Genomic DNA, 12020 nt, shown 5'->3' on the forward strand with positions numbered 1-12020 from the left:
AGGAGGAGGAGGAGGAGGAGGAGGAGGAGGAGGAGGAGGAGGAGGAGGAAGGGGAGGAGGAGGAGGGAAGGGAGGAGGGAAGGGAGGAGGGAAGGAGCAGAGCACAGGCTCCAAAGCTCCTCAGCTCATTACAGGTTGGGGTAACCCTCTCTTGGAAGCTGCAATGGCTGGAGAAGGAGTGGAGCTCAGGCTCCAAACCTCCTTGGCTCATCAGGGCTGGGGCAACCTTCCCTTGGTAAATGCAATGTCTCTGCTGAGAAGGCCTCCTCTCAGAAATGTGTGGTTTCTGGGTTCTCATGCTTTAGGATACCATTGGGACACTGTCCCACCCCAGAGCTGTGAGGTTCTTGGGCTCCCATTGCTCAGGATACCCTTGGGACAGTGTGATACCTCAGAGCCAGGATAACATTCCAACCCTCAGAGTTAAGAGTTTTCTGGATACTTTCTCACCTGATAAGGAAGGCAGGCCAGCAAAAACAACAACAACAACAAAACACTTGAAAGCTGCACTCTCTGAACTTTGCCATATGTAAGCCTTGCTGTTGATGATGCCACAACTCCTGCTTCCTGTTTCAATGTGAGAACAATGTGGCCCAGAGGTCTCATATGTACACCAAGAAAGACCTGGGAGAGAGGCCTCTGACTATCCCTGGTCAGTTATAACCATGAGCCAGTCACTTATAGAGAGAAGCAACCTCAGTAGGAACCAGTGGCATACACCAGGCACCCTTGGTCCATGCAACACAAAGACTCTGTGGCTTGAGAATTGCTATTATCATTCTCACTCCAGTGTGGAAACAGACTGCAGGAGTTTCAGTGACTTGGTAGGGTTACATGACTTTCCTGTAGAGCAAATAGTTTAATGTGTCGCAGCTACTGTCACTGCTATCAGCATGCTGGCCTTCTCTCTCCTTCTACCTGCAGAATGAAGCTGGAAGGAGGCCTGTCCTCCTAACTAGCTCTCTCTGGTTTACTCTGTGCTTGGCATATCCATCCACAGCATCTGGGAGAGGCTCAGCCTGCTGTGATCCCATAGGATGGATAAAGTAGTCTAGCATTTCCCTAGCATTTGGTGACATATGTCTTAAGTAATTCTGGACCTATGGGTATTGAACCATTGTGGGTTTCATACTTTTAGTGTGTTTAGAGTTCCTGTTTTATGCCATTTGTGGGACTCAGTTCTCTGAAGTGATCTCTCATGTAATATTCCAAAAAAATATTTCCTTATCATCTTTCCAGCACCCCTACGTGCGACCTTTCTCTTGCCTTTCTCAGGCCTCCCCATCACTTCCAGTGTCTGACTGTCATCTGAAGAATACAGCTCTGTTTTCCATGTCTCCAGTATCCCAGATGGCTAGTAAACTACCCATAGTTTCTGGAATCCATTCACAGCTGGGTGATACCTGAGTGGCATTAGTGCGTGTAGCGCCTTCCCCTGGCACATCTCTTTTCTTGTTTGGATTTAGTTAGCCTTTAAGTTAATGATTAAGGCTTGTGTGATAATGCCTATACTCTTTCCAGGCAGGATTAGAACTGCACAGAATCAGATCTTCCTTCTCTTTCACACTTCAGTCTTAGTTAATGGCCTTGACTCTGACTGAGTTTCTTCCAGAGCCAACATCCCTGCTTCTGTCATGGAAACAAACCCAAACTAAACTCAACCAATCCTGGTTAGCAGTCCTGCCCTGGTCTGCTAACTTGTGGAATGAAACATTTCTGGTTCTGCCTTGGGGAGTTCAGTTGCCCTTAAAGAAACCTAGAAGATAGCTTAAAAAACATTCTAATTAATAATACCTAAAAAGATCAAAGGAATCAGTTTCTTCCATATACAGTTTATTGTCAGCGGTGCAATTAAATTCTGTTTTGTGCTGTGGTCTGAGTACTTCACAGCTCGGAAAGGCTTCTCCTGAGATCTTGGCAGGGACGAGCCATCGCTTCATAATGAGGTGAACACAAGAACTCTGCCTCTGGTGGGAAAGGCAGAGATCTGAGAATGGGCACAGGCCCTGCTTAACATCCCCAAAAGAGCAGCAGAATGTGCCTTTGCTATGTGGCTGAGGGAGATCTGGAAGGCCCCTGACTGTGAAAGAGCCAGCGTGACTTCTGCTACTGTGGTCCCTGTTCCCCGAGCTACTGAATTCACGTTCTCATGGCAGGACAGCACTACTGAAGCGATCCAAGCGACCACTTTTCCTGTGTAGCATTTGTTTCTGAGTCTACCTACAGAATTCTGATTCTTCTTCAGCCTATATATCCTCATTTACATTCTGTGCATAAGGGGCCTATGGTAAGTGGCTAGAGTTAAAGAAGAGATAGGCTGACATAGATCTTCCTAGAGGTAGAGGCTCTGGCATTCTGTTCCTCCGCTGGCCCCATATATCTTTAGGTTTGGGTGAGCCTCATCTTGGTGTGGTCCATGTACCATCTACACAGAGCCAGAGTTTAAGAACAAGGCACTCCTTATCCTGCTGTGTTTGGAGACCCAGATCTACCTCTTGATGGCTATGTGATCTTGCACAAGTTTTACAGCCTCTCTGTACTTCAGTTTTTTTTCTCATACACAAAGTAGAAATGTTTGTACTGCTTATCCGGAGGGGGGTTATTGAGTGTTGAAACCTTATATATGTGACATACTTTGATAGTAGCTGCCAGAGTCCAGTATGTAAGTAAGCAGAACAGGCATATTGAATGCTATACAATAACCATTTGCTTTAAAAAAAAATGAATCACAGCAAGTGGCTCATAAGAAACAAGGTTTACCTCTCACTTCTGCCCAGTGGCCTATCTCTGGGGCCATGTGGATTGTTTAGTTACTTTAAAGGACTTCCTGTTAGCAGGATCTATGCTAATCACTCAGAGCATTTAAAAGAAGAATGCTCTCCAGATATCCGGGAACTTCTCTAAGCCCACGTCCAGATGGCATAAAACTCCATTCTCCAAGCTGACCACCGAATGCTTGGCTTCCTGCTTGCAGGGGAGGGAGGTGCCTTGTTAAGTCTGTCTACTGATGCCACCAGAAATTAGTCTATGTTCCTGAGAAGCAGGTAAAACAGGTCCCCATCTGTCTTCCATCTCCATTCCACCAGCTTTCCTTTACCAAGCCACCTGAACAATTTGAGAAGAAATGTCCTATACTACCCGAACGACTAACTCCATGCCCTCTGTACGAATGAAGCCATTAGCCAAGTGGTAAAAGCAAGCCATGGTGACAGAAGCCAGACAATTTGTCATCCTGGTGAGTGGGGAGGGCTGTGAACAGGAAAAAGCAGGGAGGAACTTTCTGGAGAACTGGGAATCCTCTATGTTTTCATCTGGCGGGTGCTTATAATGGCATATGCATATTCAGCCATTGCGCTCCAGTTGTACAGTTCAGCTTGCACATCCTACCGTTTACAGTCACACCTCAGCGAGTGACATCACTGTCCAAGATGCAGATGGGACAATGGAGGTAGTTTGCAGGCCTGACCCACTTTATTCTGAAGACACAGAGAGTTCTGAGTCTCTGTCTCTATTACACACATTTATCTTCCTCCACAAGTGTGTTTATACCACAGGTTATATTTATATCTGCAGTCACATCTATATATTTAAATAAGGAGAGAAGAGGAGTGTTACATGTACTTGACTATATATAGAATGGCTTGCTTTCAAAGAACAGGAGGATCCTAGCTCCATTATGTTTTTTGGAACCTCTCTCTCCCCCTCCTACTCCCCACCCCCATATGTATACACATACACAGTCTGCCCATCTGACTATCCGACTATGTACTTTGACCTTCTTTCTTGGATGCTCACTGACCTTGATGATGACCTTGGGGACAGTCAGCACTATGGACTTCTGCTTGGCCAAGACATCCCTGCTCTCGTTGATGCGTGCTGTGATGAAGAAGTGCAGGAGGCCCTGCTCCAGAAGGTGGCTCATATACTCGCCCGCTCTGACCAGTACCTCCGTTTTGTTGGCTGGAGGGAGGAAAAAAACAACAGTCTTTCATCAAGACCTGAATGAGATGTGATCTGGTTTACTTGCTCTCTCCCATCCTCCTCACTTTAGCACACAAGTCACCAGGAACACAGCAAAAGTCAGATACAAAGAGTTAATTAGGGACAAGCTCCCCTGCCTCTTGGGTGAAGAAAGAATACACCAGAAATGTAATATTCAGTGATGTTTTACTAGAGAAAAGAGTTGCCAAACTTTTCAAGCATTGCTTTTAATGCTGTAAAATGGAAGACCTTATCAGAACTATTAAAAATAGGGCCTTTAGGAGTGTCAACTATGGCTGCTTTCACTTGAGTCAAGGCAATCCCAAGTTGGCAGAAAAGGAGCATGGGAGTCTAAGGCCACCAAAGACCTTTCTTTGGATTGGGAAGACCTCTGTGCTGAAACACTACTGCTAGGTTTCAGGGTTGAGGATAAGTTCCTCAGGATGGCATGGAAATGGGGCATGGCCTCACATCGCTTCCAATCTCCAAGGAAGCCGAGGATGCACAGTTATATCTGTGGCTATGTGGTTCTGTGGCTTCATTTTCCACAGCCCAGAATTCTAGAGCCCATAAGGACAGTTTTATAGGCCAAGCCTGGGTATGTATGTCTTTAGAGACAGTGTATTTTTCCCTCTGGTGTTTCCAAGAATAGTAACAAACAGTGCTCTTCTTCTGGCTTTTCTTGGGGGAAAGAGTTTGGCTACTAGGTTTCCTTAGAGTAGCAGGATTTGTGCACCTTCATTGTGCCCATGTTTGCAGAGGCTCCTATCACCACTTATAACCTTAGCCTCTGGACTCACTTCTTCTTGGCAGTAGCCCCTTGTCTCAATCAGCACTGAAGAAACGGGGCTGTGCATCAGAGCCCTAGAGAACAGTACTCCTGAAATAGTCTGTTATATAAGTACTGTGTTTTGCCACCGCACAAGAAATTGTTCTAGATAAAGTTTATTAAACGCGGCAAGAGAAGGAAGAATAGATTTTCACTGTATGAGTGGTGGAGATAGGAGGCTGCCAGCATCATTTACGGTGTCTGGGGAAAGCCAAGGGAGACACAGGCTGGAGCTGCCTCATCTCTCCCGAAAAGCAAAGGAAACTAAATATAGCCAAGTGACAATGATAGCACCTTTGAAGGTACTGGGTGGTTTAAGTTATTCAAATCTCCCAAACTGACTGTAGCCCACACATTCCCTTTAATCACCAATCTGAAAAGTCTGCCTCTCACTCTACTTAGAAAACTTTATTTGCAATATAGTCACCTAAGAATGCTTGATTAAGGTCAGAGGTATGTGATTTTGCAAGAGGCTAAGATTTACTTCAGATTGCAACACAAATTTTATTGCATGCAATTGATGGCACATACATGCATTAATTAGTAAATTAGTGAAAGAAGAATGACGTTCTAATTCCCATGAAGTTATCTGGGACAAGCCCTGGGTGGTTTGAGCGGTAGAGCTGTATTAAAATTGACTTGGGCTTAGGTTTAGTCCCAACATGAATGACTCAGTAGAGTAATCCATTCTAGTTCATTAACCCATGTAAACTCATCTCTGGAAAAGGTTTATTTTGTCCTCTGGATTAAGGGCATACAATCTATCATAGTGGAGAAGAGCTAGGAGCAGGAGCGGGAGGCTGCGGGAGCTGGCCATGCTGCTTTTGCATCTAGGGAATGGCTTAAGCCCATCCTTTAATTGGGTTAAGGAGGGAAGGAGAAAGACTGACAGGGTGTGTGTGAAGTTGGAAAAGGGATGTGCTCTATTTCTGATGTAGAGAGATGTGATGGAGCATAGACATTTCCACTTAGGGCTCAAGCATACAGCCATTGGCTCAATATCCCCGCTCAAGCGGGATCTAGGCTCTGCTACCTTCATGGCTTTGACTATATCAAGCCAGCCGGAGCTTCCCACGATGTCGGAAAGTAACAGGAATGTCAAGGCTTTTCACACTTGTCACCCATGGAATTTTCTCCACTCTTTCCTCTTACATGCACATGCCAGTCAAGTGGACGCTACCCTCAGAACAGGCTTAGACCCGACTTGTTCTCATCACTGTCAACACCACCACCGGATTTCAGCTGAATGATTGTTATAGCCTCCAACTGGTTGCCAAGCTCCATCTCTGCCTTTATGCGCCTCTTAGCACAGCAGCCAGTGTGATCTTTCTTGTATTTTAATTGAGAAAATTATCACCATGTGTAGGCACAAGCATATGAGTGGAGCTCAGAAGACAAGCAATAGGAGTTGGTTCTCTTCTTCCAGCACGTTGGGGATGGGACTTGGGGTTGCCATGCTAGGTGGCAAGTGCGCTCAGTTACTGAGCCATCTCCCCAGCCCCAGTATGAGCTTTCAAAATCCAAGTTAAGCTACGCTCAAAGCCTTAGAAGGAACTATCCCACTAGAAGTAAAGTCAAAGTTTGGACAAGGGCTGACATCCATTGTGTGGCTGAAACCCATCACTTTCCTTTGGTTGCTTTTGTTCTTATTTCAGTCTGTTTTTGTTTGTTGTGCCAAATTACAGGGGCTCGTAATTTTATAAAGAAAATAGGTTTAGTTGTCTTATAATGTTAGTGGCTGGAGCATCTAAACAGCATGGTGATGGCATAGCAGGAAGTGAACTGGCCATGTGCGTAAGGGGCCATGCTCACAAAACAGCCCTGCTTTATAATAAGCTGTTCTCCCGGGAACTGACTCATTCCACAGGCCAGAACCAATCCTTTCCAAGGTCAATTAAGCCCACATATCCTAATTATCTTTCACAAGGCTCTGCCTCTCAAAGGCTCTACCTTCTCCTACCATCAGTCTTTACACTGAGGACCATGCCATATCAGACAAAAATAGTTCTTCACCGTTCTTTGTGTCTCATTGAGAACATTAGATATCTTATGACACCATTGGGATTCTCTGGCTGGAATACTCTCTGTCAGGTCTCTGTTTAACACCACCATACTAGAGAGAATTTTCTAATTTTGTGGTTGTAATCCCACAGGGCTAGCATGCCTCTCCCTCTTAATCTGCTTTGCATCTTTTTATTATACATACAACCAGATGATGCATTTGCTAACTTGCTTGCTTGTTGATTGCCTGGTTCCTCTACAAAAGCAGAAACTCTGCAAAGATGGGCACGCCCCTTCATCCAGCAAACGTTAGAACCTGGATCCTCCAGTTTGCTTTCTGTTGCTGTGTCGAAACACCACAGCCAGAAATAACTTCAGGAGGAAAGGGATAGTTGGTTACAGTTGAGGGAAGCCAAGACAGGAGCTCAGGGTAGGACCCTGGAGGCAGTAACCATGGAGGAGTGCTGCTTACTGGCTTCTTTCCTCTGCTTGTGAGTCAGCTTCCTTAGGCAATCAGGACTATCAACCCAGGGGTGCCCCCCCATCAATTAGCACCCAAGAAAATGCCCCACAGACACGCTCACAGGCCAAACTGATGTAAACAATCCACCCAGGGAGGTTCCCTCTTCTCAGCTCTGTCAACATGACAACCAAGATTAGCCTTGCAGGAAAAGATCAAATAACCCTGTTGTGTACAGCTTCCATATACAAATGAGGAGAGAGCCCATCTTGCTCACATAACCTGCCCAGGAACACACATCCAGAGGGGATATGGTCTCACCTTATATTTAGAGTTGTCTGATTCCCAGGCTCATTATGCCTGTCCCCAGTAAGCACGAGAGCCATCTCTTTAGTCCTTCATACTGCCTTTGTGTGTGTGTGTGTGTGTGTGTGTGTGTGTGTGTGAAGCCTTTCTTCTCTCTTCGGTTAGGGGGAAGAGAGAAAGCTGAATCTTCTAGCTTCCAAAGAAAATGCCACAGTGATGCCTCGACCACTAGCTACATCAGAGAAACTGGAAATACTCGCCTCCTTCAATTTGGTTTTCTTGGAATCGGAATTTTCAGGAATAGTTTTTCTTTTTCTCTCAGGACACAACTCTGAGGTCCTGGGACTTAGCCACGGCAGAGCTTGAGAACAACAGAGATGTGTGATTGGCTCGTTGGTGGGGCGGGGCCTGTTTGCTCATCTCTGCTTTAGGAACAGTATTGCTTCTGTACCCCTTTTCTTCTCTTTTTCAGTACCACATATCTGATCCAGAGACAGTCCGTTTTCAGTTTTCTCTGACTCAGCTCTCTGCCTACAGTTCTCCTTGACTCCTTATGCCCATCTTAGGCCTATCGAGTCCACCTAATACTCCTTACCCCCAGGAAAAATGAGACCTTTCGAATTGCAGTCCCCAGTGCATGCTGCGGCATGTCAGTCCTGCCCTGCTTCAAATATCCTGAATTATTATAGTGCTAAAACAGGCCTGACAGATGCACGGAAAGCTGAGAGAATAAACAGGAAAGAGACACCAATGGGAATGGCTCTGAGCAGACTCTGGGATGGAGCCTTTAGGTCATCCTTGGAGGAAGGAGCTCCGGGTGGCTCCGGGAACAAAGCCATTGCTATGCAGCATGGGACCTGAGTCTAGGTCTCCAGCACCCGTGTTAGAACTGGGCAAGCATGGTAGATGCCTGTGCCTGCTGGGAGAGATGGTATCCTGGGTGCAAGCTGGGTTCCTAATCCAGGTAGAGTTAGTGGCTATTGGCTCCATGGGAGACTCTGCCTTAATATATAAGAAACAGGAATCATGGAAGATGCCTGAGGTTGATGTGGCCTGTGTGGCAGGTTTAGATCTCAAATGAAGATTCTGTTTCAGAATCTTGGATGTGGCCCAAGGCTTGAAATTGTTGGTGCTGTGGGTTCATAGAACCCACTCTAAATAGCAAGAGGTGAGTTTCCATTTAATTCTCCAACTCACAGAGTGCTAGGCTTAGAAGATTTCAGCATTCATTTCTGTTCATGAGACACAGAGATAAGAGGATTGGGTGTATTATAGAATTTTCCCACAATGTGGCCCCCAATATGGTGGGATCTGGTGAGAATCAAAACCCTGGCAGTGTGGACAGTAAGACAGAGAACAGGCAACAAGTCATGGAGAGATCGACATGGAGAGATGTTTGTTGGCTTACAGGTTGAGGGATCCAGTGTCACTTCAAAGGCTTCCTTCTTGAATTCTGTCTTGGAGACTCCAGTGTAAAAGGTGATGTTCCCAGAAAGATAGGCCGAGACATTGTAGAGGTTGGAGCTATTGTTCCGGAAGGTGATGGTAACCTTGAAGTCTTTCCCCAGCACAGCGTTTTCCACTTCAAAATCCATGTCCACATCAGACCTTGATTTAAAAACACCTTCGGTGTTGAGGGTTTTTTTGGCTCCATACATCAGGGCAGTTTCAAGGGCCAGTCTCTCTTCTTCTTGACCTAGAAGAGACCCACAGATAATAACAGTGAAAGGGAAATACTCTCCACTGAGTTAAAAAAAAAAAAAAAAGCCCTGTGCCACCCTTACTGATTAATGGCCTCTGAAAGCTTGTCAGCCTCTTGGAGGTAGGTATGATCACTACCCTCATGTTAGATTCTGCAAAACTAAGTTCCCAGATAGGCAGTGCTCCCTCCAAGGCTGCCAGGGTACTTGGTGTCTGGGCAGGGTATATCTGCTATGAAGACTACTAATGGGTTTCACCAGTGGGCCAATCTCTTGGTCCATTTTTCTGAGCTTGGCAGGTACCAATTTGCATGGCTGATTGAGTCCCAGCCGTGAGGTTAGAATTTAGGGTTCTCTAAGCAAAGAGTTAGGAAAACGTCGCCACTTGTCATGTCACCTACTGCTGTCAATGTTTTCCCAGCCTTCCCTGCACCTAAACAGGACGTGTCCCCCTTCAGTCCTCCTCCTATTTAGTTCCTTCCATTCTCTCTCTTTTGAGATGACTTTAGGGGTAGGAAGGGCCCTTGTATGCCCTTTTTATACATCCTAAAGCGCCCACCAGCACCCCAAAGCACAGTGCTTCAAGGCTCTTGACAGTTGTTAAGCTCTCCTGTCCAAGGACTTCTGGGTCAGACCCCTGGAGGAAGCCTGGCTTAACCTGCTGAAGGTCCACAGCTTTCCTGAGCTCACAAAGGTGCTGAGCCTGACAACTTTGTTACCCAAAATCTCTCAGTCGCCTCTCACTGAGCGCAGAGTTTTGAGGCACTGCTGTCTGAATGCTGCTTGGCCCTGATACAGTCTAAAACATAAGTACTATTTGAGCAAAAGTCTTACAAGTGAGTTTCTGGAGGGATAGTGGGGGAGAGGGGGAGGCAAGAGAAGGAAAGGGTCTGTTCCGGAGTAAAAAAGGAGAGAAAATGGAGAAGGAAAGAGAGGAAGAGGAGGGAGGCATGGTGGTGTGCATTTGTAACCTTTGCACTTGGGAGTCTGAGGCAGGAAGAGAGTTCAGGGACAGCCTGAGCTACCAAGTAAGATCCTGCCTCAAAAGCCAAAGGCTGGAGATACAGCTCAGAGGAAGAGCACTTGTCTAGCATGAACATGGTAATGCATTCCATACTCAGCTTTTCAAACACACACACACACACACACACACACACACACACACACAGTGAGAGTGGGCAAGGCAGAGACACAGAGAGAAAACACACCAATACAGAGTAAGAGAGGAGCAGAGACAGAGAAAGAGAGAGAGAGAGAGAGAGAGAGAGAGAGAGAGAGAGAGAAATAGCATGAGCAGGTAAGGAAGCAAGAAACAGAGACAGAAGTGTTGCCTCAGATGGGGGCTGTGCTCAGACCCTGACTCCCTGACAAGCTGTAGACTAACAGTACTTACAAAGTTTGGATAGAGTAGTTAGCTGCAGAGGTAGGCTGTTGGAAGTACAGAAGACACGTGGCCTTTTTTTTTTTTTTTTTTTAAATCCTAAACATCTCTGCATACAGGTTTTTTGTTGTTTTGTTTTTTTATGGTGGAGGACAGAGATGAGAAGATGAACGCAAATTCTTTGGCTTATGAAAACTAGGTATGAGAATGGCTGGTGGGGAAAAAAAAATCGCTTTAAGATAAGAATAGCAGGCGTTTCTAATAACGTTCATTTAAAGGTGTTATCTTCTACCATACCAAAAATTAAGTCAGAAAATAATAACTAATTTCAGTGATGGGGAGGAGGTCAACAGATGGTCTTTATTATCACATGCTAATCATGTGGCAGACTTGCTTGCAACAGCTCTGCTAAGTCTCCTAACAACCACAAGCTAGGCACCAGGATCCGCAGCAGTGACATAAGAGTACACGCATCGTAAAACCGTTACGTGGATCAGAGGGGGTTGGGGTGTAAGAAACGGAAACTAGTCTGGAAGGGCAGAACAAAACACCAAGGAATGCTGTATACAGTGTGTGTGTGTGTGTGTGTGTGTGTGTGTGTGTGTGTGTAAGTGCACAAGCGTGCAGTATAAATTCCTCTGTCAAGACTGCAAGAAAGTGCCAGAAACAATAGGTCTAGAAGCAGAATTGGCTCAGACACATGTTTATAGAACCACTAGAGGAAGACAGGTAGGGAAGGAAGGGGGGAGAGACCAGCCGTGAAAGTTCAGTAGACTACTTTAGCAGCAATCAACTGGCAAACAGATCCACGACTAGGAGGGCATTAACAACTATCAGTTTGGATGAGGACCAAGGATGCATTTAGACAAAGCACGGGAAGTCCATGGCTGCCTTGGGAGAGAGGAACTGAGCTGGCCCAGGCATGAGAAAGGGGCAAAGCGAGGCTTGCACACTGAGCATCCTGAGAGGCTGTTCTGATTGTGCAACCTCAATTCTACTTCTGTCCCGTGGACAGGGCAGTTGCAGGCTGGCAGAGGCCATTTCAGGCAGGAAGTGGGAAATGGGAAAGTTTGTCAGAGCCTAAGACACTTGTCCCTGCTTTCCAGCAGCCATTGTGTGCTCTTGTATCAGGCACCAGTAAGGAGTTATCTAGAGCCAGACTCTGCTCTCTGAGACATCTCTGTGTTCTGCAGGAGCGAGGTCAAAAACACCTTACTGAGAACGAGGGTGTTAACTGGCTCCTTCATGTTGGATAAAGCGCCTCTCACTGTTCTTTCTGGTCATGGTCTCAACACCCTCTCCTTAAGGTTCTCAATACTCTGTGAATATAGCCCCAGACCCCAGGTTTTCTTTCCTTTTCCT

General features: G+C 46.0%; 1 protein-coding gene across 1 annotated transcript in view; it reads right to left on the minus strand.

Moving 5' to 3' along the window:
- Window positions 1-12020, minus strand: part of F13a1 (coagulation factor XIII A chain) — a 175253-nt gene that overhangs the window by 27916 nt on the left and 135317 nt on the right. Inside the window, exons 12-13 of the mRNA XM_055595172.1 lie at window positions 8986-9273; window positions 3800-3960 (exon numbers count right to left, since the gene is read on the minus strand). Coding sequence (XP_055451147.1) covers window positions 3800-3960; window positions 8986-9273 — 449 coding nt within the window. The remainder of the gene's footprint in view (window positions 1-3799; window positions 3961-8985; window positions 9274-12020) is intronic.

Source organism: Psammomys obesus, unplaced genomic scaffold (assembly GCF_907164565.1).
Source record: "Psammomys obesus unplaced genomic scaffold, mPsaObe1.curated_primary_1811, whole genome shotgun sequence".
Taxonomy (NCBI): domain Eukaryota; kingdom Metazoa; phylum Chordata; class Mammalia; order Rodentia; family Muridae; genus Psammomys; species Psammomys obesus.